The sequence below is a fragment of the Mus caroli genome, unplaced genomic scaffold (assembly GCF_978045245.1).
Source record: "Mus caroli unplaced genomic scaffold, Mus_caroli_1 scaffold_5, whole genome shotgun sequence".
Lineage (NCBI taxonomy): Eukaryota > Metazoa > Chordata > Mammalia > Rodentia > Muridae > Mus > Mus caroli.
Window position 1 is genome coordinate 74,094,571 of NW_028227260.1, and position 24,387 is coordinate 74,118,957.

General features: G+C 40.1%; 1 protein-coding gene across 1 annotated transcript; it reads left to right on the forward strand.

Annotated features, from left to right (window-relative positions):
* Positions 1-258: 258 nt before the first annotated feature.
* Zxdb (zinc finger X-linked duplicated B) lies at positions 259-5,883 on the forward strand. Its single transcript, XM_021153545.3, has one exon. It carries the CDS (start codon positions 312-314, stop codon positions 2,916-2,918), a length of 2,607 nt encoding a protein of 868 aa, XP_021009204.2. The 5' UTR covers positions 259-311; the 3' UTR covers positions 2,919-5,883.
* The last annotated feature ends 18,504 nt before the right edge of the window (positions 5,884-24,387 follow it).

Here is a 24,387-nt window from a genome sequence, read left to right on the forward strand (position 1 = left end):
CTGGGCAGCAGCATTCTGGATGAACTGTCATTCTGTGTCTACTTGGGAAGGCCTTGATTACTTTGTAACACAGTGTGTGGAAGTTCTTTCTGCGCCTGAGACTCTGCCTCTGGGCTGTGTCTTGTGTTCCAGAGCCGCGGTCCCAGCATATTTAAATCACGGTGGCGTTAAATACGTTTTAATATCTGATAGGGCCAGTTTCTGCGCATTGCACTTTTTTTCCTTTCAGGAACGTGTTCGGGCCCGCGGCAGGGGGCGGGGTCGCGCCTCCGCCTCGGCTCTGGTTCCAGCCAAGCCTCACCGACGCCGAGATGGAAATCCCGAGGCTGCTCCCGGCTCGCGGGACACCGCAGGGCGCCGGTGGCGGTGGCGGCGGCGGCTGCCCGGCGGGTGGCGGCGGGGTGCACCGAGCCCCGGCCTCTCTGGCTTGTCAGGCCCCCACGCGCCGCCTCCTACTGCTCCGGGGGGCCCAAGATGGCGGGCCGGGGCCGCGGAGCGCAGAGGCCCAGAGGGCCTCCCGGGGCCTGGGCCCGAGCCTGAACCGGTTGGCGCCCAGGCCCGATCACCGGATCAGCAGCGGCGGCAGAGGCGGCGGCGCTGGCGGAGGAGGAGGAGGCAGTGGCGGTGGCGGCGGAGGCGGCGGCGGCGGCGGCGGCGGCAGCGGCGGCAGAGGCGGTAGCGACGACTTCTTCCTGTTGCTGCTTGACCCGGTGGGTGGCGATGTAGAAACCGTGGGCACGGAGCAGGCCGGAGCGCCCGTGCGGAGGGAGGAGGCCGGGGCAGGCCCGAGGCCCGAGCGGCGCCAGAGCGCCGGGCCCCCAGCGGGCCGTCCCGAGCCGGGTCCCCGCTGTCTGTCTGCGGTCCCGGCCGCGTCCCCGCTTCCCGCGGCCGGCCCGGGCCCAGCGGCGGCGGCGGTGGCGGCGGCAGCGGCGGCCTTCGCGGGCACCATCACCATCCACAACCAGGACTTGCTGCTGCGCTTCGAGAACGGCGTCCTCACCCTGACCACGCCCCCGCTGCCCGCCTGGGAGCCGGGGGTCGCGCCGTTCCCGCAGCCGCAGCCGCCGCCGCAGCCGGGGGCGCTGATCGCCCCGCAGGCCGCCGCCGCCGGGTTTCCGCCCGCCGCCGCCGCCGCCGCCGCCGGGGCGCAGCTGGGCGACTGCCCCGAGCTGCCGCCGGACCTCCTGCTGGCGGAGCCGGCGGAACCCGCGGCCGGCCCGGCGCCCCCGGAGGAGGAGGCCGAGGCCCCGGCCGCCGCCGCCGCCGCCCAGAGCCCCCGCGGGCCCGCGGGCCCGGGCCCGGGCGTGGTGCTGTACCTGTGCCCGGAGGCGCAGTGCGGCCAGACCTTCGCCAAGAAGCACCAGCTGAAGGTGCACCTGCTGACGCACAGCAGCAGCCAGGGCCAGCGGCCCTTCAAGTGCCCGCTCAGCGGCTGCGGCTGGACCTTCACCACCTCCTACAAGCTCAAGCGGCACCTGCAGTCGCACGACAAGCTGCGGCCATTCGGCTGCCCGGTGCAGGGCTGCGGCAAGAGCTTCACCACCGTCTACAACCTCAAGGCGCACATGAAGGGGCACGAGCAGGAGAACTCCTTCAAATGCGAGGTGTGCGAGGAGAGCTTCCCCACGCAGGCCAAGCTCAGCACCCACCAGCGCAGCCACTTCGAGCCCGAGAGGCCCTACCAGTGCGCGTTTTCGGGCTGCAAGAAGACCTTCATCACGGTGAGCGCCCTGTTCTCGCACAACCGCGCCCATTTCAGGGAACAGGAACTCTTCGCCTGCTCCTTCCCGGGCTGCAGCAAGCAGTACGACAAGGCCTGCAGGCTCAAGATCCACCTGCGCAGCCACACCGGGGAGAGACCCTTCCTGTGTGACTTCGACGGCTGCGGCTGGAACTTCACCAGCATGTCCAAGCTCTTAAGGCACAAGCGGAAGCACGAGGACGACCGCAGGTTCACCTGTCCCGTCGAGGGCTGCGGCAAGTCCTTCACCAGGGCCGAGCACCTGAAAGGCCACAGCATAACCCACCTGGGCACCAAGCCCTTCGTGTGCCCCGTGGAGGGCTGCTGTGCCCGCTTCTCGGCTCGCAGCAGCCTCTACATCCACTCCAAGAAGCACCTGCAGGACGTGGGTGCGTGGAAGAGCCGCTGCCCGGTCCCCACCTGTAACAAGCTCTTCACGTCCAAGCACAGCATGAAGACCCACATGACCAAAAGGCACAACCTCAGCCAGGACCTCCTGGCCCAGCTAGAAGCTGCCAACTCTCTCACGCCCAGCAGTGAGCTCACCAGCCAGGGGCAGAGCGATCTCAGTGGGGCCGAGCTCGTGTCTCTGTTCTCGGATGTGCCTGGCCACGGCTCCGCCGCGGTGCTGGACACGGCCTTGGTCAACTCTGGCATCTTGACTATTGATGTGGCCTCTGTGAACTCGAGCCTCGCGGGAAGTCTCCCTGCGGACAATAACAGCAGCAACCATTCCTTGGGGCAAGCGGCCGAGCCTCGGGCCTTGAGGGGGGCCCCCAGTGACCTCCCCCAGAGTCTGGATACCTCTCTCTTCTTCGGAACCTCGGTGGCTGGCTACCAGCACAGCCCCTTGGACATGGACGATGTCTCCGCCGGGAACGTGGGGCTCTTTGGCTCCTTGGCCCTGAAAAACTCAAGCCTGGAGCCGCAGGCTTTGACACCCAGCAATAAGTTGACTGTGGACACGGAAGCTCTGACCCCCTCCAGCACCCTCTGTGAAAACAGTGTCTCCGAGCTACTGACCCCAGCCAAAGCCGAGTGGAACGTGCACCCCGAATCTGACTTCTTTGGACACGAGGAAGAAACCCAGTTCGGATTCTCCCACCCAACAGGAAGCCATGGGTCTCAGAAAGACACAGATCTTATCACGGTGACCGGCACCCCGTTTTTGGTATGAACCGACTCTGCCTGTACCCTGCCTGCCCTGTGGCTCACTTTTTTTGGTTGTTGTTGTTGTTGTTGTTGTTGTTTTATCACACTCAAATGTGAGAATGTTCTGGAAGGAGTGCTTGCTTGCCTGCAGTTGTTTCTTGCCGCCTTGCAAAGGAACGCATCTGTGGATTACCAATTTAGGGATTTCAGTTCTCATCTTGAGTCTGGGACTGATAAGTTCTCTGACTGTGAGCAAGTCTCTTAACCGAGCTGAGCCTTAATTTTTTCTTTTTACTTATAAAGGAGGTGGTTTAGGTTAGATTGCTTCTGTCTTGTTTTCAGCTCCCTGGAGTCTGGATTATTGTTTTTTTTTTTCCTTCAAATTTATTGGGGGCACCCCAAACAATGATATGTTCTTCTTTTGTATATAAAGTTAAATTAAACTATATAATAATGAATATATACTTTGCACTTGCCTTCATCAGTTTAAATCCACAAGCCATCTTAGTTGTCTTTATTCTCTTCCCTTATTTAGTGTTATTTACCTTATTTTTAAAGGTGTGCCCGATATTAGCTTATTCATAAGTATTTAGTACATATCTTTACATTGAGTCCGCTTGAAACAGTTTAACAATTTGTATCAGTTAAATTTCATGTGTTAAACTTCATATTGTTACAAAATGGTAACTGGTTTAGTATTCAATGTTTTGAAATATATTTTAATCTATGTTCCATTTCCGTGTTTTTCTTAAGAATTTATGCATTGAAAATAATTACTACTCATGTAGAATCTGCCACATTCCTTCCAAATTTTGCTGATTGTGTCCTTGTGTCCACTTGATTTCTTTAATTTCATTGTTAATGTCTTGGTCAAACTTAAATATTACTTTTGCATTCATGTTCTATAGCATGCCCTATCTTCTTTTATTAACTTAGAACATCTGGCTTTCTGTTTTTGTGATGCTAAGAGCCTTCACTGGTCAGTACATTTGTTTGTGGTTACTTTTTCTTCTGCTATATGGAATTGTTCTCGTACAATCACTAACACTTAGGGGAGGAGGAGATATTTAGGACACTCCAGCAAGTTTAATATAAATATCATTCAGTGCCAGAATGTTTTCTTAAATGATGTTAAAACTAACAAGACAAAATAGCAAAGAGAACTGTGTTTGCTGTTGTTATTGTTGCTATTTCTGACATCCTTTGCTGGTGTTAGGGAGGCTGTATTGTAGAATTGCCATTCAGGACTTTGATATGAGAGAAACTCAGGGTCCAGTTTGTGCTCTGCGGTGTTGGAGAGGTTGTGTTGAACATACTCATCTCACTAAACCTCAGTTTCCTGTTTACTGATTAATGTGTATGCACATGACTAACATTCCTTAGACTTTTTTTTCTCATACAGTTTTCAACACATAAGTAAAAGTATATATTTCAGCACATTTTAATGATTTCATATGCTATTTTTACATACTCAGTTTTCTTGTTGTTAGGAAAAATAAGGATAATTCAGCCATATTGGTATTCAGTCAATAAAGTGTTGTGAGTTTATAGTGAAGCAGGAAAGGGTTTCTTTATTCCTTACCCTGAATAATTTTCTCTCCAATTGTGAGAAAAACCAGAAGTGGGAACTCTGTTCATGTGCTTATCTACCTAACTCTCCATTTGATCAGTCTGTCAGCATCCTTGTTCTGTTTCAAACATCAGCCTTCTTTCTCTGTGTGACTGTGGAGCCTTTGATTCTTTCAAAATCTGATAAAGGTGCAGAGGGCGATGAGATCCTTTGTGATCTGAAGAAAACATTGTTTATGGTTTTCCAGAACTGAAAGAAATTGAAAGGTTGAGTGTCAATATTGTGTAAACTCTTGTACAGAGAGTATATCATTTTTAGTTTGTGGAATGTTTTCATAACTCACATCTTTTATTTTTGTTCAGAGCAACCCTGTGAGGTAGTTTTAGCGAATCTGTGCATGTTTCATATTATAGTTTAGCCAACTCCCATCCCAGCTGGTTTTGACTGTGACTGACAACTCTATATATAGCTTCACAAAAGAAGAAGATAATTTTTTCACCTCTCCTGTCTGCAACTTTTAGGGTTCATTCTCCTCTATCATAACTGGTTGCTTTGTTCCAACGTAGTTGGTTTCTGTAAGCCTCTGCTTACTATTTCTACAGTCCAGTTCCTTGCTTATGCATTCCAGTCCTTGTATACCTTTCATTTTCTGTTTGCTTAATGGCTAGATATTTTTCCTGTGACTATCCCTTCAACATTTTTTCTCATGGCACATTTTCTTCCAGTGCTAGCATTTACTGAGCGTATACTATAGCTCTGTGTGTACAGTGAGAAGCTATTTTCTGAGTTTAAATAATACTGTATGTATATATGATTCAAGGCATAAATTAGATTATTTTTTATGCTGTTCAGTTGAGAAGTGACTTTGTGTTTCATTATTTCTATTTACAAAGTTTTTGCAGGGAGTTCTGCTAATACTTTCTTATTTGTTCTAGTGTTCTAGTCCAGTAGCATTTGCATGTAGATGTCTATGGATGACAAACTTTGGAAATGCACTAAAAATTTGCCACTATGAAATGTTTCTTTGTTGTATGTATGTTGGTATTTATACACACCCACAGATACTCGCAAATATTTTAAAAATGGTTGTACTCATTTAGTGAAAATGAAAAGTAGACATACTTTTATAAATCAGAGAAATGCTTAGAATTTTATTTTGTCTACTCATTTGACAGTTTTCCATGTTTGTGTTGAAACTATTTGTATTCATAAGATATATTTCAAAAGTGTTATTCATTTGAAAGTTCCTAAATAGACCACTATTTTTTTGTGTGTGTTTGGCAAATAAGTCTGTCAAGGATGAGCTAAATGCACAAGTCATACAAATAAAGTAAATTTATAAACGTTAAGATAAATTAATGCTGTGGTCTTATTTCTTTAATTTCTTAAAGCAATTTCTGTCGAATAAAAGTGCAAACTATATTTTCCCTCCTTCGAGAAAGTTCAATGGACAAATGCTACTTTTCTTAGAGATAGCAGATTTTATTTGTACATATTCTCATAAAGTTTTATTGAACTAAGTTTTTCAAATTATTTCTATTTTAACATGTTTTATAGAAAAATGTTGAAAAACCGCTTTGTGTTTTGAAGGTAAGAATGTTAATTTCTGTTGTTGGTGATATAAAGTTGTCATCACTGCTTTTAAAATTACAGCAGGGCCACAAGGTACCAGCATTTATCTTTTTAAAATAATGTATTTATTTTTATTTTATATGCATTGGTGTTTTGCCTATATGTATGTCTGTGTGAGGGTGTTGGATCCCCTGGAACTGTAGTTAAAGACAGTTGTGAGCTGCCATTTGGGTGCCGGGAATTGAACCTGGGTCCCCAGCAAAAGCAGTCAGTGCTCCTAATCGCTTAACCATCTCTCCTGATCACTCCTTTTACTACTGTAGGTTTCAATCTTATCATTTTGAGTCTCTTTAGTTATTGGTTTATTTCAGTAACTGGAAAATCAGTAACAAATAGCTTAAAATAAAGTATGTTCCTAAGTGCTGTATTGATAATATCGATCATAAAGTAAAAGTATATTGCCCTTTAGTTGAGGATATGGTGCAGTGGTAGAAAATTTGCCTAGCCAGCATGAAGAATTTGATTTTTACCACCACAAAAATAATGTGTGTATATGCATACACCACAAAAGGACATATGCACATATGTGTGTGGTTTTTTTTATATAGATATACTTTTGTGGGTCTGGTGTTTATCAGTCAGTATAATAAAAAACTACTTGAGCAGTAAGCATGAATTCTGAATAGAATATGATAACTTTGTCTTTTTGTTCCTAGTGAGGAATCAGATGTGAGCACAAATTATAAGTTGGATATTGCACTGCACTTATTTCAAATTAACAGTTATTTACTGCATATTGTGCAAAATTCACATAACATATTGAAGCTTCTTTGAGCAGAATGATACATATGTTATCTCGACCTTTGAGTAAATCATACTCGACTGTAGGAGGTAGGAAATGAATGTATTATAGAGTTGGAGAGTAGAACTAAGTTTATTTTGGTATCAAAATAATGCAAAGGTGAAAAATATCAGAATGATATGAATTTTGCTATGAACACATATAAGAGCCAGTAAATGTTTTAATAGTCAATAAAATGATATTTTTTAAAAAGTTAATTTTAATAGGCCTGTACAGGTGTGCATGGAAAAACTGAAAAAAAAAAAAAAAACCAGAACATTTTTATAGCAATTACAATGAAGTATGAAACCATGAGTGGTGTCACTGAGAAGGCAAGTATATTAAAAATATTGTTTGAGGTTTCACTGGCATAGGAAGAGAGAATATTATATAGATGTTATAGAACAACTGACAAGAGGAACTGGTAATGGTAACTTGGGTTTCTTTGGAATTGTAATAGAAAGAGAGGAGCTAGGGAAAGACCATATAGGTTTGGTGTATTTAATTAAATGACAAGTGATGACACAATTATTTATAAGCTGTCAATATTGTGGTTTATTCAGATTCTGTATGACAACAAAAGGCCACTTCCTCTTCTTGGTTCCCTCTTGCAGCCTCCGAAGTACCTACACAGTTATTGTTATTTTCCCTTGAAATACTAGAGGTATTTTCATATTGTTTTTAAAGATCTGATCTGGAACAGACTAGTATGGTAGTGATTAGACTTAAGGACTATATAAGTGTTTGAATTGTGGTTCGTACAAGTGAGAATTAAATTATCAATTTATATTTAAGTTTTAATTTTAAAACTATGACAGTGTAAAATATTGGTTTTCTGTTATGACCAATGGTAGAATTACATTTCACATTGGCCATAGGAAATACTTTTCTTTAGTTCATTTTTCTTTTCTTTTTATAATTTTCTAAAACTTTAGTCATGAAAATCTGATATCTAAATTGAGATATATTATGAATGTTAAAAACCAGACTTTAAATGTATAGTATAAAAACTTAAATACTTTTGAAATGGCAACTTAAGGGTTCTTTGGAAAGTCCATTAGATGATGTTTTGTTGGGGCAAAGACGTGAAGGAACATTTAGCTGAAGTGCACACAGGTGAAAGGATAAGGCTGACTCATGAAGGAACATTTAACTGAAGCAGACATAGAATGTTCTGCTGAAGCAAGCACGTGAAAGGACATGTGATGGAGGATTCTTTGCTAACAACATGCATGTATTGGTCTGCTTTACATTTCGTAGTTGAGCTGTATTTGTCGGGACTCCATAGAGAGGAACAAACCAAAAAATTTCTGGTGATGTGCTACAGTTTCTTGCTGCTTCCACGGATTAGGGCCCATTGGCAGAGTGATGTCAGCTGAGACAGATGCGTGTGCTGAGGCAAGACCCATGGAGAACAGGTGATGTTTGCAGGACTGGATGGACAGTGACAGAGGCTGAGCTAGGCTTGCTTATAGAGCTAGCTGTGCAATGCTTGCGGGTCTCGAGTCTTCACTGATCTTTGCTTTGCTGAGAGAGGCCTGGCTGTCTCTGCAAGGTTGTGCCACTGCTGCTGATTCCTGTTTGTTTTCCTGACTCTACCGAACTGGACTGCTGGCGTATCCATGAAGTGTTTGCGAGTGGATCAAGCTGCTGCTGCTGCTGCTGTCCTGTGAACTGAACTGCTGAGTTCCAGAAGACACAGATGGCAGCTGCTCCAAAGAACCTTTTCTAAACAGGTCCACTTACCCCCACACACCCATATCCTTTCTTTCCCACTACCTCTGGTGGGTGGTGAGCTACAAGGGAGGTTAAAGTGTTTAAGAACCATCATTAAAAACAGAGTTTGAAATGATTAAAGTTACATATTTTAGTCATGATTGCATGAGGGATATTTCAAATATATTTGTTTAAAATATTAGAATTATTTTTCCAGTTTCTTTTTGCTATTTAAATTTTGTTTATTTACTTATTTTTTTGTGATAGGAGAGTGCCATGTAGCCCACGTTAGTCTCAAATTTGCTTCAACCTCTTGAGTTCTGAGATTATAGACATGTACCAAGACACTAAGATGTTTTTACTTTCATTTTTAAAAAATTCTTTTACTTATTCTTCTTTCATAGATTATATCCTGACCACAGTTTTCCCTCCTGTCTCTCTTCCCAGTCCCTTCTTTGCCCCCCTCCCTCATCCACTCCTCCTCTGGTTGCCTCCCATGAATATCAGATTGCAGTAGGCCTATGTACCTCCCCTCATATTTAAGGCTGAATGAGGCAACCCAATTGGAGGAAAAGTATAGTCATGAGCTTTTCCACCCAGCCTCTGTGTTTCCAGAAGTAACAACTCTGAGACTTAATATTTGATGAATAAAATCCTAGGCCAAAAGCTTTGGCTTTTCCTGTGAGTAGCTCATAACTTAATTACCAATTTATTCTATCCTAAGTCCTGCCATGTAAGGTTAGTTACTGCTCCTCACTTTCATGTGACCATTTCCTTCAGTGTTCAGGGCGAATCTTCCATGCCTGACTATTTCCCAGAATCCTATCTTTCTCTGCTGAATATTCCGCCTTCTAATCTTGTCTCAGCTCATTGATTATAGGCTTTCTATTGATAGGTGATGCTTCTACACAGTACATAAGCGATTCTCTCTACAGAAATGGATCCCCCAAACAGGCCAAAGAATCATAAAACCCTCTTTTGAGAATTCTGTTTAGTTTCATGTTCCAGATTTTAATCAGATTGTTTTCTTGGTGTTCAGCTTTTCACCTAAGATTTTTTTTTTAATTTATATATTATAGACAGCACCTTTCTGACAAGTGTATGACTCATAAGCTTTTTTCCCCAACATGCAGACTGTCACTTCTTTTGAATGATACTGTCATTGCCATACAAATGCTTTTGGTTTTGTGCGATCTCATTTGGCAAGGTACTATGTATGTACTACATTGGTCCTGTTCAGAAAGTATATTCCTGTGTCAGTTAGTTCCCTATTTTCTCCCCCTATCAGATTCAGGGTATCAGGTCTTACGATGAGATCCTTGATTTATTTGAACGTGGGTTTTAGAAGGGTGTGAGCTAAGGATCTAGTTTCATTCTTCTACATGTAGCTTATCCAGTTTGACCAGTACTATTTGTTGAAGATGCTGTATTTTCTCCAACATGTACTATTGTCCTCTTTCTCAAAATTCAGGAGTTTATCAGAGCAAATGTTTATGCTTGAGTCCTCAATTCTATTTTATTTAGCTGGTGTCTGTATGTCAGTACATTTTGGGTTTTACTATAGCTCTATAGTATAATTGAAATCACGGAGGATGCTGATGGCCCCAGTGGGGGTTTTATTGTTTCAATTATCCTGGGTCTTTTATATTTCCATATGAATTGAGGTTACTGTTCCATTTCTGTGAAGAATTGTTTTAGACTTTTGATGGGAATTGCACCAAATCTGTAGATTGCTTTTAGTAGAATATCCATTTTACAAAATTAATTTTACAGTTCCATGAGCATGAGAGGTCATCTATCTTCTGATGTCTTCTTCAGTTTCTTAAATGTTTTAGCATATAACTATTTCACTTACTTAGAGTTATTTCAAGGTTTTTTTATTTTATTTTAATATATTTTTAGGCTATTGTAAAAGGGATTAATTTCCTGATTCCTGTTTTGGTGTATTTGTCATTTTTATATAGGAAGGCTACTAATTTCTGTGTGTTGATTTTGTATCTTAGTACTTTGGCGAAAGTGTTTATCAGCTGTAGAAGTTTCCTGGTCTTTTGCTTATAGAATCATCTGCAAACAGGATTGCTTTGATATTTTTCTTTCCTATTTGTATCCTCTTTATCTCTTGTCACTTATTGCTGTAACTAAGATTGACTTCAAGCACTATTTTGAATAGGTGTGGAGTGAGTGGACACGCTTCTCTCCTCCTCTTCCCCTCCCTCTCCCTCTTTCTGTCTCTCTTATTGATTCTTTCACATCAAACACCCCAGTCTCTATCATCTCCCCATACCCTCATACCCTCATATCCACTCTTCATCCTTGCAACCTCTCCCCCCAAATAAAACACATGTATACACACACACACATACAACCACCACCACCACCAACAATAACAAAGCATAGGAAATATCTCATCCTGGAAGCTGTAGTATGTCACAGTGTGTCCCACAATGTATCTCTGTCCACACATCTCCATTTGCAAATGTTCACAGCAATGAGTCATTGGTCTGGTTCAATATCTTTAGCTTCTGTGACACCATCAATATTGGATCCTCATTCGGACTCCTCCTGGCTATCCTGTTTTTGCCCTGTGTTATGTACATCCTTCAGCTTTGAATTAGCAGAACTGACCCTTTCATTCATCCCAACCATTTGTAGATACGTTTGGTAGGGTATATGCATCTAGAAATTCAACTATTTCTTTTATATCTTCCAGTTTAGTGGAATACAAAATTTTAAAGTATGTCCTTATAATTCTATGAATTTTTTCAGTGTCTATTGTAAAGTCTTGCTTTTTCGGTTCTAATTTTATTGATTTGTATTGAATTTCTTTTTCTTTTTTCAAAGAACTCTTTGTTTCTTGATTCTGTTGTTTTTTTTTTTCATATCTATTTGATTGTTTTCAGCCCTGATTTTGGTTTCTCTTCATATCCACTTTGTTGTCATTCTTGTTTTTCCAAGGTTTCAGTTACATCATTAAGTTGTTAATTTGAGGTCCCTATTTTTTTCAAGTAGATCCTGTACTATAAACATTCTCTTAGAACTGCTATCATTTGTAGCCATAAATTTGGGTATATTGTGCTTTCGTTTTCATACATTTCCAGGAATTTTTAAATTTCCTTCTTCATTTTTTTCCCTTGGTCCAATTCTCATTTGGCAGGATATTGTGTAGTCTCTATTAGATCTTTGTGTACTCTGTGTAGACCCTACTATTGCTGTTGGTATCTAGCTTTATTTCATTATGATCAGATAGAATGCAGGATGTTAGTTCAGTTTTCCTGTACTTGTTGAGGCTTACTTTGTTTTGATTGGTTTTAGAGAAAGTTCCATAGGTGTTTGGGAAAATATGTATTCTTTCTTGTTTTATTGGATTGTTCTGTAGCTATGTTAGGTCCATATTGATTTATGGTACCATTCAACTCTAGTGTTTGTCCATTTATTTTTTGCCAGTTAACCTGTCCATTGTTGAAATTGGTATACTGAAGTCATGCATGTGTCCCATATTGAAGTTATCTGTGGTTTTACATATAATGATTCTTTTATGAAATTAGTTACACCTGTTTGGTGCATATACATTGATAATTGTAATAGCTTCTTGATGGATTGTTCCTCTAATGAGTACGAAGTGATCTTTCTTGTCCCTTTTGACTAATTTAAGTTTGGAGTCTGTTTTGTCAACTATTAGAATTGCTGCACATGTTTCTACTTTACATTCATTTGCTTGGAGTACCCTTTTCATCCTTTCATTCTAAGGTTATGTATTTGATGGTAAAGTGTGTTTCTTGGAGACAGAGAAAAGATATATCATGTTTTCGAATCCAGTCTTCTGGTCTGTCTTTATTGGGGAATTAAGTCCATTAATATTCAGAATTGCAGCTGGACTTTGGCTACTTTGTGGGTTCTGTTTTCTTCTACCCTTTTCCACACCTTCACTTCCTCCACCCTAACACGAGGGTAGGAGAGAAAAGATAGAGGGAAAAGAGAGAGAAATCCCAGAATAAAATCAGGGGTAGGAAAGGGGGCAATGATATTATTAGACTATGTCCTGCTTATTAGGGGTGTCGAGTTCCTTGGGGCAAGTTTGATTTTGTTTTAAGGATATCTAATTTCTTCTTTTCATCTCTTTGCACACAACTACTTGACAAACCGCACCAGACAGCAAGCAATGGAAACCAGTACAAAATGTGCAGCCAGCCCCTTCTATCAGGACTTTAGCATTTATATATCCTCTGAAAAGTCCCCAGAATTCCAAATGTCACACACCTGTAGAAACTATCTGCAGCTGGAAAATCATGCCCCTGCTAGAGCATGAGGCAAATTTTAGTCACCTGCTGTGAAGCAGCCCCATATTCCCAGACCAGGGATTAAAACAGAAACATTCCTATAATGCTTCTTTGGTTTTTAAAGAAACCAAAAGTCTCAGTACACAGAATTATTACTTAGAGATGTGTATTCTTGTCTTTTTGTTGATTTTGTGGTGATTCTTGGACCTCTTGTGATCTACTGTCCTGGTATTGTTTATTTTTCTCTTGGTTGTGTTTATTCTCTTTTGACTCGAATAGTACTTTCAGTATGCTCCATAAAGTTGGCTTAGTGTTCATAAATATTTTTCATTTGTCCTTGTGGAAAATTTTATTTCTCTCTTAATTTTAATAGTTTTGCTGGATATTCTTGGTTGAGAGTTTTTGGAGAACATGAAACATATCTTTCCATGCCCCTTTGATTTTGAAATTTCTGTCAGATAATCAACTGGATGTTATTTTGCCTTTATAAGTGATTTGACTTTTTCTTGCAGTTTTCAATATTCTTTCTTTATTCTGCCTTTAATGTTTTAATTATAATATGCTATGGAGAGTTTCTTTCCTTCTCATATCTATTTGGAGTTCTGGAGGTACCAGGATGGGCAACTATGTGAACAGTTTTATAACGTGATTTTTCTGAAAATAGAATCTGTGCCTTTGATATGATAATTTTTCTCCTTTCCCATGCCTATACTCTGAAAGTTAGGTCTTTTCATGTTACACAAGTGTTTTCCTTTCTTCTGTTCATGGGAGGTACACACACACACATACATCGTCAATAAGACAAAAAGGCCACCAACAGATTGGGAAAGGATCTTGCATCGAGGGTTTTATTTGGGTTTTTCACTTTTTGCATCCTTTCAGTTTAGTTTTTCTTCAATAATTCTGTCTTATTTAATTATATTTTCATCTCATGTATTAGCTTCCTTATTTCATTCATCTCTTTTTTTATCTTTGAGTTTTCTGAATCCAGTTTAGACAGTGTTTTGAATTTCTTGTTTGGAAGATCTTCAAAGCCATTCTCATTGGGTTCCATTATTATGAGATTAGTGACTTTTGGAGGAGACATGTCCTAGATTTTTATATGGATTTTTTCTTCCTGTTTTTGTGACAATATTTATGCATTCAGAGCTTATTGATTAAATGAGAATGTGGGCCTGGGGATGATTGTCTGGGTAGGACTTGCCAGTCAGTACCAGGAGCTGGAGAAAGTATGGAACCAGGGGCAGGATATTTGGGGTGCAAGATCCCTTACTGGTAATCCCCAGGGACTCGGACAACAAGGGAATTCTGGATGCACTAGTTAGGGCCTAGCTTTCTCTTCTTTCTCATGCAGGAAGCTGGGCCAATTGGGAAGTGCATGTTGAGTGGTTTGGGCCTGGTGGGCTCTTACTTCTGTGTGGTGGGAACTAGGCAGATTATAATACCTATGTTTTTTTTAAAAGATTATAAAATTATATGTGTGTATATGTGTACACATAACTATTTGCATATGACAGACTATGCATAATAGACTAAAGAAAAAAGCATCAGATACTCTGGAACTGGCATTACAGGAAGTGTGAGCCACCTGACCTGGGTGTTGTGAATCAAAATCAGGTTCTCTGCAAGAGTAGTAAATGCTCTTAACTGAGCCTTTTCTCCAGTCCCTTCCCAGGTAGTTGTAAAATGTGATGTTTTATTATTCAGTTTGCACATATTTTATTGAGAAATTTTGTGTCTACATTCAACAGAGAAATTAGATGATGTTTTGTTGTTGGTTGCATGCTCTTTACTGATTTTTGAATCAGAGTACTAATGACATTATCTAAAACATTTAATGATCTTTTTCCTATTTATTTTATGAAATAATTTGAAGAGCAAATGCAAATTTGTGGTAAAGTTCAGCATTGGATCACTCTGTCTATGCATTTCCTTAACTGTGCAACTTTTTACTGATGCTTCAGTTTCATTGTTGCAAGTCTGTGTTGTTTCTGTATTATGCTAAGTATTGAATCTAGAAACTGGTTAGTTTCTTCTACATGTTTCTACTTACTAGAATACATGTTTTTTTTAAATAAAATACTCTAAAAATATGTTTATTGTAACTAATGAATATAAAAATCTGGTAGATGTTTTCAAACATTCTCCAAAGAAAGTACAACCCTCAGCCCTGCCCCACTTTTCATGAAATGCAGGAATAACAACGTGGGCAGAGAAGCACACACATCTGCACACAAGATTTTGATTCCAACAATTGATCCGAAAAGGCTCCAATACATTTCTAAGTAAAGGTCCATTAAATTAAGCCACAAGTTGTTCGACACTTTCATAGTTTAACTTTGTTCCAATCAGCATTATGATATTCATTCAAAATACTGAGAGACAAGAGGTGATTGTGAGAGATAAACAAAACATGTGACTCTACAAAATTACAAATGTTCATGAGGACTCAGACTGTGGAATTGAACATTAACATAGAAATGAATCTGAGAAAATCTATGTATAGTTTAGCCTTTGGCATCTGGTATAACATGTTTCTTCTTATTAGAACTTATTTAACTTATTAATCAGAATAAATTTCTGGAAACACATTTCTCATCAAATATAGATTGTCCACAGCCAATTTCACAGGAGGCAGTTGGGCTGGTTAGGGACATTCTAGTGAAATTCTCACGGCACAGGGAATTGTCTGTTACCCCACACCATGAAGCTGGCTTATCAGCTATCTAGATCACCCTTCATTGACCCCACCTATACATCTGAATGGACACACACACACACACACGCGCGTGCGCGCGCCTGCGTGTGCGCGCGTGTCTCTCTGTGAATGACATCAGCTGTGTAATGAAGCCATCCATCCTAAGGCTGATGGAACCACCCAGTCCAGGGTGAGGGGACCACCTTGCCCAAGGTATATGTAAAGGGAGGATACTGACCATACATTTAATATATAAGACATTTAAAACAAGCAGGATGTCCCCACACAGATTGACTAGAAACACTTTTCACCCTAAAGAAGAGACTCAAGGATTCACAATTTACAAGAATTCTGTATAGTACATGTTTTCAGAGTATTACCTAGTAAAGCACTGAATTTTACAGATAACTGTTGTAATGTCCTTGTCATCATTAATTTTAATAATCTTGGTATTCTGTCATTTTTGTTCTACAAAGGATTTGTCTATTGTCTTAGTTAGGGTTTCTATTACTGCACAAACATCATGACCAAGAAGCAAGTTGGGGAGGAAAGGGTTTAATTCGTCTTACACTTCCACATTGCTGTTCATCACCAAGGAAGTCAGGACTGGAACTCAAGCAGGGCAGGAAGCAGGAGCTGATGCAGAAGCCATGGAGGGATGTTCTTTACTGGCTTGCCTCCCCTGGCTTGCTCAGCCTGCTCTCTTATAGAACCCAAGACTACCAGTCCAGAGATGGTCCCACCCACAAGGGGCCTTTCCCCCTTGATCACTAATTGAGAAAATGCCTTACAGTTGGATCTCATGGAGGCATTTCCTCAACTGAAGCTCCTTTCTCTGTGATAACTCCAGCTGTGTCAAATTAACACAAAACTAGCCAGTACATCTATCTTTTATAGTAACCCACTCTGCTTCATTAATTACTTCTAATTGTTCTTTTAGTCAGTTTCCATTTCATTAATTTCTCCTTTAATCATTATTATTTCTTTCTGTCTACTAATTTTGTGTTTGGCATTTTCCCTGTGTTTCTAAGAATTTGAACTATAGTCACTAGACTATGTTTTGTCTGGTTTTTAAAAAATTATTTATTTATTTTTGGTCACTATTTTTAGATTTATTTATATAATCTCTATGAGTGCTCTATTTGTATGTACACCTGAATGCCAGAAGAGGGAAGCAGATCACGTTGTAGATGATTATGAACCACCATGTGGTTGCTGGGAATTGAACTCAGGACCTCTGGAAAGAGCAGTCAGTGCTTTTAAGCTACTTCTCCAGCCCTAATCTATTTATTCTTATTTTATATGCATTGGATTTTTGCCTGCATATATGTCTGTGTAAGGGTGTTGCATCCTCTAGATCTGGGTTTACAAACAGTGTGAGCTGCCATCCTCTAGATCTGGGTTTACAGACAGTGTGGGTGCTGAGAATGGAACCAAAGTCCTCTGGAAGAAGAGTCGGTGATCTTAACTTCTGAGCCATTTCTCAACCCTATCTGATTTTTTTTTAAATGTGGGCAATTTTAATGGTAAATGTTTGTATTAAAAATGCCATCCTGGCACCTGGGAGGCAGAGGCAGGTGGATTTTTGAGTTCGAGGCCAGCCTGGTGTACAGAGTGAGTTCCAGGACAGCCAGGGCTACACAGAGAAACCCTGTCAAAAAAGAATTTAAAAAAATGCCATCCTGTATTTCAAAGATTAAGGTAGATTATATTTGCATTTTAATTTTATTAAAAGCAACTTTAATTTTCCTTCCTGTGTGGCCTGGATAATATATCTATTGCTGTGAGTAGGATATTGATTTTTTCTTCTGTTATACCTGCCATTTCATGCTCAGTAGTATTTTATGAAATTGCTTGTATCAAAATGGTACATATATGTCTGTCTGTCTATCTATTATTACATCATCTTGATCAACTGGTTCTTTGAATAAATGTCCAGTGTACATTATTTCTTCTGAGTAATTTTGGTGTGACGTCTACTTCTTCAGATAATCATATTGCTAATCCTGGTTGTCTTCATTTTTATATAATGACTGTGAGCATTCACTTTTGTATTTGCCAGGCACTGGCATAACCTCATACAAGACAGCTATACCAGGGTCCCTTCAGCAAAATCTTGCTGGCATATGCAATAGTGTCTGGGTTTGGTGGCTGATTATGGCATGGATCCCTGGGTGGGGCAGTCTCTGGATGGTCCATCCTTTTGTCTTAGCTCCAAACTTTGTCTCTGTAACTCCTTCCATGGTTATTTTTCCCCTATTCTAAAGAGGAATGAAGTATCCACCCACTGGTCTTCCCTCTTCTTGATTGCCTTGTGTTTTGCAAATTGTATCTTGGGTCTTCTATGTTTCTGGGCTAATATCCACTTATCAGTGAGTGCATATCTAATGACTTCTTTTGTGATTGGGTTACCTCACTAAGGATGATATCCTCCAGTTAAATCCATTTGTCCAAGAATTTCATAAATCCATTGTTTTTAATAGCTGAATAGTACTCCATTGTGTAAATGTACCACATTTTCTGTATCCATTCCTCTTTTCAGGGACATCTGGGTTATTTCCAGCTTCTGGCTATTATAAATAAGGCTGCTATGAACATAGTGGAGCATGTGTCCTTATTACTAGTTGGAACATCTTCTGGGTATATGCCCAGGAGAGGTATTGCTGGATCTTCCGGTAGTAACATGTCCAGTTTTCTGAGGAACCACCAGACTGACTTCCAGAGTGGTTGTACAAGCTTTCAATCCCACCAGCAATGGAGGAGTGTTCCTCTTTCTCCACATCCTTGCCAGCGTCTGCTGTCACCTGAATTTTTGATCTTAGCCATTCTGACTGGTGTGAGGTGGAATCTCAAGGTTGTTTTGATTTGCATTTCCCTGATGATTAAGGATGTTGAACATTTTTTCAGGTGCTTCTCAGCCATTCAGTATTCCTCAGTTGAGAATTCTTTGTTTAGCTCTGTACCCCATTTTTAATGGGGTTATTTGAATTTCTGGAGTCTAGCTTTTTGAGCTCTTTGTATATATTGGATATTAGTCCCCTATCAGATTTAGGATTGGTAAAAATCCTTTCCCAATCTGTTGGTGGCCTTTTTGTCTTATTGACAGTGTCTTCTGCCTTACAGAAGCTTTGCAATTTTATGAGGTCCTATTTGTCAATTCTTGATCTTACAGCACAGGCCATTGCTGTTCTGTTTAGGAATTTTTTCCCTGTGCCCATATCTTCGAGGCTTTTCCCCACTTTCTCCTCTATAAATTTCAGTGTCTCTGGTTTTATGTGGAGGTCTTTGATCCACTTAGACTTGAGCTTTGTACAAGGAGATAAGAATGGATCAATTCGCATTCTTCTACATGATACCCGCCCGTTGTGCCAGCACCATTTGTTGAAAATGCTGTCTTTTTCCACTGGTTTTAGCTCCCTTGTCAAAGATCAAGTGACCATAGGTGTGTGGGTTCATTTCTGGGTCTTCAATTCTATTCCATTGGTCTACCTGTGTGTCACTGTCCTGGTTTTCTTCATATGCATGCTTATTCTGTCTCTTACCATATTTTTACTTTATTTCTGTGCTTTTGTCAATGTGCTGTGTCTCTTGCAGACCAGAAACAACTGTAACTTGCCTTTCAATCCAGTCAGCTAGTATGTATCTTTTAATTGGAAAACTGACATAATAAACTTTGGGGGTTAGTACTGAGACATAGTCACTGATTCTGGTAGTATTGTTCATTGTTTTCATGGCTCAAATATTTTATTTCTCTTTTGAATTTTTTTAATTTTAGGAACTTGTTTGCTGTGTTGAATATCTTTGATTCTTTTCTTGTTATCTATTTGTTCCTAAACTTTATTCTTCCCTGAGCGCTTGTGTTTGTGCCTATATTTCTCATCTGTGTATAGAATTCCTTTAAATGTCTTCTAGAATACTTGGTGAGTGGTCACTAGTTGCTCTGATGTGTGCTTATCTTGGAAGGTATGTATTTCACCACTGATTTCAAATTTTACCTCTCCTGGGAACTGAGGAAAGGTTAGTAAATGCGTGCAAAATGAATTTGTGAATTTCTTAAATAATTAGTAAAAACTATTCTCAAAGAAGACAAACAAGAGAATTCTCCTGAATATACTAATCCTACTTGGCAGTTATTTACTCAGACTGTTTATATTATAGTATTTCTTACTGGTCTGGATTTTTGGCATTTCTACCAAGATGCTGTTATTCTAATGAGTTTCATTTTGTATGTAAGCTGACAAATTTCTCTTTAATATTTAGTTTTTAATATTTTTGTTGTTCTATGGTTTTTTTTTTTTTTTTTTTTTTTTTTTTACATTTTAACAATGTAACATAAAGAGGTTCTTTTCTGGCCTCCACTTTTAGTGGGAGAAATGCCTCCAGTATTTGTATCCATATCATTCTCTGGACTTTAGATAGTTGATGGAATAGTTTCACTAAATAGACTCTCTGTGCCTTTTGTTAGTTTCTCAGATCCTTTTACGTCCAAGATTCTTAGATTTTGTTTCTTCAGCACTCTCAATGCTTTTGAAAGTATACATGAAAGATCCTGGTATCTCCAACATTCTCTGGATTCCATTGCAACTTATACTTTACCTTCAAATTTTGATGTAATGGCATCAAGGACTCTTTTCAGGGCTTTCAACTCTATGGAAGCAGCACACACAGGGCCTGCATGGGTCTACACTAGCTCATCTGCATATATAGAGTATGGATTCCAGTTTAGTATTTTTATGGGATTTCTGACCCTGTGAAAGTCTCTGACACACGTCTAAAATCAAGGCCAGGAAAGAACCTCTCTATGTTACAATGTTAAAATGTTAAAAAAAAAACACCACAGGAAAAAAAGTCCCTGACTCTTGACTAAAAGTCAAGGCCAGAAAAGAACCTCTCTATGTTATACTGTTAAAATGTTAAAACCACAGAAGAACAACAACAAACTATTAAAAGATACAAGGCTTGTTCTTGGGGTCTTTTCCTTTGGTTGGTTTGCCTTTTCCAGCTTCATGTGATGATTTTTACTTTATATTATTAAATTTTATTATGTTTAGTTGTTATATCTTAGAAGGCTGTTTTTTTTTTTTGATAAGAGACAAAAGGGATGGATCTGGATGGGAGGGGAGGGGAGAAGGAACTGGGAGGAATAGAGGGCATCAAATCATGATTAGGATCTATTATGTGAGGAAATAATCTATTTTCAATAAAAGGAAAACAAAACAAAGAACAAACTATTCTCCAAACTATAGTTTCACCTCAGCAAATCTTGTATTAAAAAATGTAAATAGTTTTCTATAATAAAAAGAAGTGAAGCATCATGGTTCATTGAAACTATGGGCCTTTCTATGTCCATCCCTGAATAATGTTCCTGAATAATGACAAGGAGACTATATTTATTTATAAGCTTCTGGCCTTATAGCTAGGCAATGTTTCCCACTAGCTTGTAACTAAGTTATCCCATTTATTAGTAATGTAAGTTCTGCCATATGGCTGGTTAGTTAACTCTCCTACCTTCCTGGCCTGCTTCTTACTCTGTGTCCAGCTGACTGAATTCCCCATACCATTCTCTTTTCCAGAGTTCCTCTCTCTGTCTGGAAGCCCCACCTTATGATTCTGCCTTTTGCTATAGGCCATAGGCCTTTTATTTTAAGCAATCAGAACATGCCTTATGCAGGTAAGGAAGGACAGAAATACATCTTTACACAGTGATCAACAGTTCACTTTTTAGATAAAATGTGTGTGTTAGTTAGAATATGCTTGGTCCATGGGAAGTGGAACTATTAGGAAGCATAGCCTTCTTGGAGGAATTGCGTTACTGTGAAGGTGGGGCTTTGAGGTTTCATATATATGCTCAAGTCTGGCCAGTATGAGACAGACTCCTCCTGCTGCCTGTGGAAGAAAGTCTCTACTTGCTGCTGCCTTCAGATCAAGATGTAGAACTCTTGACTCCTCCAGCCCCTTGTCTGCCTGGATGCTGCCATGATTCCTGCCTTATGATAATGGACTGAACCTCTGAACCTGTAAATCAGCCCCAACTCAATGTTGTACTTGATGAGTTGCTTTGGTCATGATGTTTCTTCACAGCAATGAAATCCTAAGACAATGTGATATATTCTTATCTTATATATGATTTAAAGCTTATCAGAGAATTAGAGAAGCCTGAACTCCTGTCTTCTCTAGTGCCTGTTTGTTCATTTGCTTTAAGTATATCTTAAGGTTAAAAGCTTAGCTCCACTACATGACTGAGCCCATATATGAAAATGCAGAGGGGGATCTTGAGCCATAGGAATACGGTAAAATTGGGGTGGTGACTATGCTAAAGAATCAAGAATGCTCCAAAGTACCCAGACAAAGGGGAAGGAAAGACGAGAACTTAAAATTAGGATCATCAAAACCACTGTTCCACACGAAATTGGCGACAGTTCCAAGCAGAGTAGCATTCTGACTGCCATGGTTACTGCTCACTGTCCTTTCCACGGTCTATGGTGAGAAAAGGGGGGAGATAAAGCAGAAAAACATGAAAAATGTGTCACTCCATGAAAACTTGTTCTGTGTTGTGGATAAGGTGAATGCTGAGAAGGCAGATATAATTGTTAAAGAGAAATCTGGTACCTTCCCTTGGAACAGCAAGCCACATGGTCTAAGAGTAAGGCCTCACCTAGCAAACCAGCCTTTTCTTTTATTTCTTTTTTTTTTTTAAGCTAGTGTCTTGTTTTGCTGAAACAAAAATAAACTGTCTTGCTTTCATTGTGTGTAGTTTGTTGAGTTAGTTATTATGGAGTAAGGGTCTTCATTCTCACAGACCCTTGTATATACATGTTTGTTGTTGCATTATTCATATTAGCACAGAAATAGAATTAGCATAAATGTCTACAAACAGATTAATGGATAATGGAAATGTGATACATATTTTGTAATGGAATTTTATTTAGGCATAAAGCAAAGTGAAGTGGTAAAATTTGTAGAAAAAGTAATGGAATGGTAACATATTTTATTATAGAAGGTAACTTATGCTCAGAAATATAAATACTGCATACCCTTTCTCATATGTACTGTGGTGGTTTGAATATGCTTGGCCCAGGGAGTGGCACTATTAGGAGTTGTGGCCTTGTTGGAATAACTGTGGCTTTGTTGGAGGAAGTGTGTCTCTGTAGGAGTAGGCAATGAGACACTCATCCTAACCATGTGGAAGCCAGTCTTTCTCTAACACCCTTCAGGTGGAGATGTAGAACTCCCAAATCCTTCACCAGTGCCATGCCTTGCCTGGATGCTGCCATGTATCCTGCCATGATGATAATGGACTGAATCTCTGAATCTGTAAGCCAGCCCCAATTAAATGTTAGCCTTTATAAGAGTTGCCTTGGTCATCACAGCAGTAAAACCCAGGCTAAGACATGTAGATAAATGCTTCTAATTTTATTTTATTTGTATTTGTGCAAGAATAAGTATATGTAGAGTCCAGAGAAATATAAAGGGCCCCACAAGAAGGACAATAAGAAACTTTAATAAAGGTTCTGAATAAGATAATAGAGCACACATGTTATAAAAGTGGGAGAGGGAATATTGGGAAATGGGGGTAGACGTTGGCTACAGGCAGGAAATTGAAAGAGAAGTGGGTCAGAGAGTAAGGATCAACCCAAACTTGTTACATATGAAGATCTCGTTAGGGAATAAAGTGGAAATTTCTGGTTTCTTTGGAGAGTCAATTATGTCATGTGATGTTTGCTGAAGTAGACACAGGTGAGAGGAAGTTTTGCTGAAGCAGATATGTGAGAAGATGTATGATGTTTAGAAAGAATATAAATATGACCACAGATAGTGGGGCAAGGCTAGTGCTTTGGTTCTCTTTGCACTGATCTTCACTTGTTGTAACTTTATAGAGAGTAACTCACCAAAGAACTTCTGATATTCTGGCTGATTCTTTCTGCTTCTGTGGACTCATGCTGACAGAGCCTCACCATTTCTTCTGAATCCATAAGCCAATACTGATTCATGTTTGGTGTTTTCCAATTAGAAGGGACTACTGCTACTGGTTTGTGCTTTATGTTTTGGACTGGACCACTGATATTCTGACAACAAAGATTGGGATCTCTCCAAAGAACTACTTCTAAACAGGTCCACAAGCCCTGTTTCCTATTAACCTTTCCTTCACCCTACCTCTGGTAGGTGGGATAGAAGGGAACCATTTAAGAACCCTTAGTAAAATAGGTTTTGAAAAATCCAAGCCTACAAGGGTACCTGGTACTTTGTATGCTAATTCAAAATTAAATTAAAATTTCAAAGATAATATGCCATCCACTTTCGTGGCAAACTTTGTATCAACTTTGCATTCACATCCATATTAATAATCAGCCAATAGCAAAAAGTGCTGTGATCTTGGTTCAAAGATTTCAAAAGGATATAGTATGGTTTGGGAATATAGCAATGGCAGAACACATACATATCCAGTGTCTGATACATACACACCCTGCTCAGCTCTGTCCTAACACCTACTCCAAGAGTATTGGGAAAATAGGAATAATACAGTCACTTGTTTTTATTTTCTAGAAGACCAGGGGTACTTTTAAAAACATTCTCCTCCAAGGATTTAATGACTATCTCTCTAATATTACCTATATAAACATGTACCCAGAATACATAAAAGAAACATTTCCTTTATTTTCTGAATATGAAATTCCAAAGTATAGTCAAATGAAATGATTGATACTTTAATGGACCATCTGAACAGATGATACTTCTCACAGTGTTTTTAAGAGGGATTTTTCTTTGCTATTTATAGTGGATATAATTAAAATATGTAAGGTAGTCCTAATTTTCCTCTCT

What these genes read in the sequence shown, in the direction of transcription:
- Zxdb (XM_021153545.3), top strand. Translation starts at nt 312, where the DNA reads ATGGAAATCCCGAGGCTGCTCCCGGCTCGCGGGACACCGCAGGGCGCC.